Source organism: Lipophrys pholis (assembly GCF_963383615.2).
Source record: "Lipophrys pholis genome assembly, chromosome: 10".
Classification (NCBI taxonomy): domain Eukaryota; kingdom Metazoa; phylum Chordata; class Actinopteri; order Blenniiformes; family Blenniidae; genus Lipophrys; species Lipophrys pholis.
Window position 1 is genome coordinate 24,637,414 of NC_137640.1, and position 7,004 is coordinate 24,644,417.

Sequence of the window (7,004 nt, forward strand, 5' to 3'; positions counted from 1 at the left end):
GAACCGAGCGTCACCAGAATTCTCTGTCTTTCTCTCTCATTCACCCTCCTCCTTCTACTAATCCTGATCTGCCTGTGATCCCCCGCAGCCATGAGCCCCCCTTACCTGATCAGATTAGGACACAGACACACACAACTGCATGTAAAACCCAACTGTTATCTGCTGCAAGAGCACATCTGCCTCGATCACAAGAGTTCTAACTGCAGGTCCCGACCTCCAATTAGGACTCCGGCACACAGAACCAGGCCAACGGAACCGCCCGTTCGTTACGCCCTCAGTAGACTGCCTCGCTCCGAGACCGGCCTCGCGCATGCGCGCTCGACGGACGTCTTGTTTATCTGGCCGCTAAGCAACCGCCGCGTCCCCAGAAAGAGCGAGTCATCGCAATCCCTCTTGACATCAACCTGGTGGACACATCAAGTCATTGCGCTCTCCCTCTGTTTCATCCGCCGCACGCCCCTAGTGGTCGTCACGGTCACCACACTGACCCGCCAACGTTTGCCTCCACCTGGGCGTTCGAGGTCATTACACACTCATCAATACACACATACACACACACACACACACACACACACTCACACACTCTTTGTACGTTGTGTTTGCTGTTTAATAAATTAGATCTCCGTGTTAGATGTCGTTTGCTACTTGAATGTGTTGATTTATGAAATGATTTCAGAATTATTTATGAATTAGTACATTTTGATAATAAACGCCTGTTAGCTGAATTGAACGCTTCTTGGTGATTCTTGTGTATTTATTGTTGACAATTCACTGGTTTGTAACAGTCTGTGCTCGGATCTCACACCTTCCATTTTATTTAAGATTGTTATATTTTATGCAGAATATTAACTAACTTACATAAACTTTTTACAAACGAGACTGATATTTTGGTATTAACTATTTCCAGTTTATCTGGTGGTGCCCCAATTTATTATTAATACATAAATAACAAATTTCTGCAAATTAATAATTTGTTTATCAATAAATTATTTTTAATAATTTATTCTTTTTTTTTAAAGTAATTACTCAATTACTTTAGGAGTTGTTAATGAGTAAATGACCGTTTACTTCCATTAATAATTTCAATTTTTCATAAATTAATTCCAGTGATTTATTACTTTCAATAATCTATTACTTACAGTAATTTAATGCTAATAACCAACCATAAATCCCAACAAAACTATGGAAGAAAACGTTACATGGTGATCCATGGCAGTGGTCCGTGATCGCTGATTTTGAGTTTGCTTGCTCAGCTTGGTCTTTTTTGTTCTTGTGAGCCATCCTACAGTTTCTTTTTTACATTCTGCCTAATGTTCTTCTTTTCTTGGGGTTGTGGATTATCCAGTTTTCCAACCTACATGTTAAATGTCCATATACTGCAGACAGGCTTTGGAGAGAATATCCTTCCTTCAATAGAGCTGAGCTTTCTAAGGAGATACTGCCTTTGACATTTTCTGGTGTTAGAAGAAAATTTCAGCCGATTGTCAAAGATTGTACCCAGATAATTTTTCTCCTCCACAAGCTCAACGCTCAAGAGGCATTCCATGGTTTGTGGTGGGGACAGCTGTAGACAGTGCCATCTGCTGGTTAGAAAAGATTGCTACCATCTCCTTGTTTGTTTTTTACATTCTGCTCCAGACAACAGTTGTCACACCACTCTACAAACCACAAAATCCTGGAGAACTGAGCCATGGGGTTGAGAAGGCTAAGGCAGTAAATACATGAGGTCTGTGTTGGGCTGTGTGGATCTGCAGTCATCTGTGTAAAGAATGAAGAGCAGTGGGGAGAGGACACTATCCTCTGGGGTGTTAGTGAAGGTGTGTTGTAGATCAGAGAAGGTGATGTTGACCCGCACTCTCTGTGATCTGTGAGTTAATAAGTCCAGTATCGCCACAGGATGAGTTGATCATCCAGGTGGGAGTACAAGGAGCGTTTATTAGCCAGGATGTGAGGCTGGAGGCCATTGAATGCCAAGGAGAAAACGGCAAACAGGAGTCAAGCTGAAGTGTGAGGACATTCCAGGTGATTGTGTAAAATGTCCAGAGTGAATTGGTATCATCAACGCCTGTGCTTGAACAAACTAGAGACGGTCAATCTGTGAGTTATTTTCTCCGATGATGTGTTGTTTAATAATTGTCTCAAAAGCCTTCATCATGAGGGAGGTGAGAGCCACAGGTCTGAAGTCACTGAGTACTTTGTTTGTACTTTTCCTGTGTATGGGAATGACTGTGGAGTGTTTCCACAATTGAGCAACTGCAAAATAAAGCAGACTAAATTGATGCAGTACAACCACCTTTCCTACCCTTCCTAATAGAAAATATGGAGATAAAATTTGGTGGGGACTCCATGCCCAGCCATGTTTGTAGTTTGTCTGATCTGAGGTCCGTTGGTGATCACAGTAGTCATGTCAAAGTATATAATGTAGACAGTAGGGGGAGCTAGAGGTATGGATGAGACTGGGGGACATGGCATTCAGTGATAGAAAGGGTCTAGAGATAAACACAAATCATCCGCAGCCATTTAAAAGGATAAAAACCTTGTTAAAATCCCTTTTGGTCAGCTCAGACTGTCCAGGAGAAGAGTAATTCAAACCCACATGGAGCATCAGCCTCTTAATAGAGGATGAGAATGAGCTCAGAAAGAAGTTTCTCCAAGATTACTAGGAATGTGGCTCCAGGGAGGCTGCAGGAATGATGGAGTCCCCAACTATTGTAGTAGCCGGGGTGAAAAGAAGACGAGAAGCTGATCAAGGTGAAGGTACTTCTGTACATATCGGCTCCAGAGGTCCAAGGTGTCCAGCATCACTTGTGATGGAGGTGAGCAGCGAGCAGATAGGAGATCCAAAGCTGCATCTCTATGTTCCGGGCAGTCATCGTCTTCTTTTCGTTCTCCCCCTTTCGTCAGATTTAACTGCGCGTTCTGTTTTGAATCCTCCTCTTCAATCGTAGTGTTCTTATTTCACGTTAAACACCCCATAGTACATGTTCACAGTTGGCCGCTTTATTCCAGGTCCACAAGTTAAGAATAACTTACTCCCTAATACTCCCGGGGGAACCACAACATGACTTGTTCTTCAGCACTATTGGTCAGTGTGTCAGGAGAGTGTTTGACAGGTGCCAGTTATTGGCACAATCACAGATGCTTCAACAGGAAGTGAAACAATAAAACTCACCATTTCAAGTTAAAACCAACGAGAACCACCAAGACATATAATGAAATAAGACGTGGATAAAAATGCTCATGAAATCATTCACAGACAACAAAGCCACCCCTCCACCATGCGACATCTGTGAGGTTTTTCATACTGAATAAGACGGTGAGTGACAGTGGCCCACAGTTTTCTAGTGCAGAATCCTCAAAGCTGGCAAGACAGCGAGACTTCAAACACATTATATCTAGTCCTCATCATCTGTAGGGGAACGGTCATGCAGAGAGAGAGCAGTACAAGTCCGAATTACACATTAATTCTAGTCAGGTTCCTTAATGTTATCAGCACCAGCATAACACAGAAACCCTTTGAAGGCACTTTCAGAAAACTCAAAAACTCTTGCAGTGACCTCAGTAACAGTAATGCACAGCGACATGCTCTTAGCGAATGAGTTGGCCTACTCCCTTCATCAACAACTACATCACTAATCTTGAAGGTGTAGGTAAAAAGACAGGCGGGATATGCTAAGCAACGTTGGCTCACGAATAATAATAATGGTGATAACAGTGATAGAGACTAGGAACATTTCTTTTAGTTTTAAAGGCATATCAACCCTAACCCTCTCCAACATTTATTTGTTCATTCAGTGTCAAAGATTTCAGTGAAAAGATTGTCTGTTTATTTGTTATTGGTTCATCTATTATTACTGTTATTATCAACCCTGGGTAGAGCAGCATTCAAACTGCTGGAGAGACCAAGTGTTATGGTCAGGGAAAGAAGAGAACGGTGGTGATGTCAGTGGGTCATGGATGCAGCAATCCATGGAGATGAAGGTATGGATCCAACAGACCACTACTGTAGTCCAAAAGAAAGAAGGTTCTGTCATTGACATCTTGCTTAAACTATTACTCAGTTACAGACCTGAATAAGCATGTTGTGTACACATTGTACACATCACTACCAGTGTCGTATGCATTTATAAAGTCTGACCAAATATCTGAAAGGCAGCAGCTCTGCTTTTGGCTCAGAGTTTTGCCACAATAGTTTTCTGCTTTCCAATCTTTCACTATATTAGAAATTCTCTGGTAGCAAACCACAATTCAAATCAAGAAGCTTCACTTCGACATTAGATCTTGGTCTAAAAATTGTTGCCACCTATATTCCATTGTGTCCTTATACAGAAAAGGCCTTGATCATGCCTTTTTGAAAGTGAGAAACAGAAAAAGGGGAAATCATATGAAATTGCAAAAGTAGCTTTATTGATTGATTGAGGAAATGACAGCAGCATATAGATGACTAAATCAAAACATTAAGAAAAGACTGATTGAACTTGATTTGTACCCATTTGACGTAATTGGTAATGATTAGATTTTCTTTTTTTGAGAAGAGAAATCAGATAGTAAAAGAAAGTTGATTAAAATGGAAAAGTGAGACTAATTACACAAGGCAAGTTTCTGTAAAACTCCATAAGGATGTCTACTGTACAGATGTGGCGTGGTGGTGCAGCAGGTAACTGTAGTAGTGGGGCAGCAGATGATGGTGGTGGCCATGCAGCAGTCCTTGTACTTGGTGGAAAATCAGTTGTTGTTGTTTGAAGAGCTGCAGGAGGTGCTGTTGCCCACAGAGAGAAAGGTGGATCTGATGGAGCAGCTGCTGCTGGTGGTTTACCAGCATGCATTGCTGGTAGTACAGAGACAGTTGGTCATGGTGGTCGATTGGCAGTTCTTCCTGTTGGAGCACCAGTTGTTGGTGGTACTCAAGCAGCTGTAGATGTTGGTTGAAAAGCACCAGTTGATGTTGCTGGAGCAGCTCAAGGTTTATCTTGGCTGACAGTTGCTGTAGTTCCTGCAGCAGAGCTTTTATTTGTGCTAACAGTTCAGGTGACGGAGTGTAAACTGTAGTTGATTCAGTAACAGTAGTTGTCGGCTCAGGAGTGATTGTAGTAGGTTCAGGAGTGGTTGTGGTTGTAGTCGGCTCAGAAGTAGTTGTAGTTGTGGTTGTGGTTGGGGCAGGTGTAGTTGTTGTGGTAAAAAGGAAACAGGTTGGTGTAAAAATAACTGTTCCCACTTCTTCCAGGAAAGGCAGATTTCTGATGTCATTAGCGATGTCACACACATTTGAAGTTCCACATCCAGCAACAGAGATCTGTTGGCGATCTATCAAGACTGTGGATGAAAAAATTGAATTTGAGTCAAACAATTTCTTCATTAGTCATGACAGACAAATATATGTCGATGATTAAAGTACGAAGAAAACAGATTCACAGTCTTCTGTATGTATAGAGAAAGAAAAAGTGTATTCATGATAACTTTGAAATATATATATCAATCTTTCTCCTGTTCAAAGGCATGCAGTGCTTTTAAGTCCTTTCACTCATGAAACAAGTTTAAACAGAAGTAAAAATGATTCAGAGATTATTTTTTAAATGTACAATAAAAATACTCACTATCTGACTGAAAGCAGGTGTCCTCCTCTCCTCTACAACTCACTACTGCGTCACACTGGTCAGTGCTGGGATCACAACCACTGCATTCTATTCCATTTACTGCAGGAATAGCAGGGACTGAAACAAAAGAGATGAAACCACAGAGTGAATATTTAAGCCTTTTAACTTTAAAAGTATTTTGAAATATTTGTTGTTTCTTCTTTTCATCACAATTCTTCTGATCCAAATATACTTACAGCTTAGGGTCCTCAAGTTGCATTCATTCTCATCATCACAGCACTCAGCATTTGCAACTGTGTGTATCCCACCCAGGTTGGCTGCAATAGTCTGTGTGCCTGTGGTTGGACAAACAGCGGGACCTGCACAGTCCCTGTAGATTCTCTCTGTTCCATCGGTTTCTGTTGTCAAAAAAAGAGCATTGTGAATTTCATGGAACACATGTTGAATTTTTCAATAGTTCAGTGAAAAGGAAAAGATGATATGAAGAAAAGAATACCTGTGATGAAGGCATTCAAACACATTTCTCCAGGCGCACATTCAACTGTCACTCCGAAAGCACAGTTCAGATCATTGACATCTGTACATACGTGACACTGGATTTCTCCATCTGTAATGGGAACAAACAAAGAAAAATAATATTTTATGAAAAGAAATGTGTGAACGGTGAAATGTCTGAAGATCCTGAATGTCTGAAGCCTTTGTCAGAATATCATTTAGATTTAACATTGAGCTTTAATCCTGGTTTATACATATGTACATAACTACTTCAACAGTTTTAGTTTAGTTTTTTGTTCTTGAATTCCTATCTCCAGAGGTTTTTCCCTGTGCTGTCACATTTCAATATCTCTCATAGGAATTAATAACTAATTATGTTTCATCTATTATTTTGATCCGTCATTAATTCCAGAAATCAAAGTAAAACTTAACAGCTTCAGCAGATTTACTAATAGATACATGTTATAATATTATTATTATCATTAAACTTTCTTTTACAATTTCTAAATTGTATTTCTGTGTTTATAATAAATGAACATGTGTTGTACCTGCATAAATTGTATTGTAAAATAAGTTTGGTTACCTGCGCTGGAGAATGCCCACAGGAGAGCGAAAGAGAGGATCAGCTTCATCATGATGATCAGGAGTTTTCAGGAGTCTTCCTGAAGGCTGGATCTGTCTCTGCTGAGCATCACTTGCCTTTTTATATTGTTCAGGTGTTCAAGTACTTGTTGAAAAATGTGTGCGTAACAACCTTAATTACTGGGTGTGTTGTCCATTCTTACAGGATGATCTTTAAGACACTCCCGATTTGATTCTTGTGAACAATCACCATACCCTTTTTAGTCATTTGAAATGTTCCTCAGCTGAAAACACTGACGGCATGCCTCTCTGTTGAAATTAGTTGGTTGGCTT

General features: G+C 40.6%; 1 protein-coding gene across 1 annotated transcript; it reads right to left on the reverse strand.

Moving 5' to 3' along the window:
- Positions 1-4,385: 4,385 nt before the first annotated feature.
- Positions 4,386-6,799, reverse strand: LOC308115378 (uncharacterized protein). Its single transcript, XM_080472830.1, has 5 exons — positions 6,673-6,799; positions 6,091-6,201; positions 5,831-5,992; positions 5,595-5,711; positions 4,386-5,313 (listed from the first exon to the last, which is right to left on the reverse strand). Exons 1-5 carry the CDS (start codon positions 6,722-6,724, stop codon positions 4,625-4,627), a joined length of 1,131 nt encoding a protein of 376 aa, XP_080328956.1. The 5' UTR covers positions 6,725-6,799; the 3' UTR covers positions 4,386-4,624.
- Positions 6,800-7,004: the final 205 nt, after the last annotated feature.

Excerpts from the sequence above, each read along its gene's own strand:
- LOC308115378 (XM_080472830.1), bottom strand. The coding sequence starts at position 6,724 with ATGATGAAGCTGATCCTCTCTTTCGCTCTCCTGTGGGCATTCTCCAGC. Across the intron at positions 6,202-6,672 it reads GTGGGCATTCTCCAGCGCAG|ATGGAGAAATCCAGTGTCAC; the intron begins GTAACCAAACTT and ends TTCCCATTACAG. Across the intron at positions 5,993-6,090 it reads TTTGAATGCCTTCATCACAG|AAACCGATGGAACAGAGAGA; the intron begins GTATTCTTTTCT and ends TTTTGACAACAG.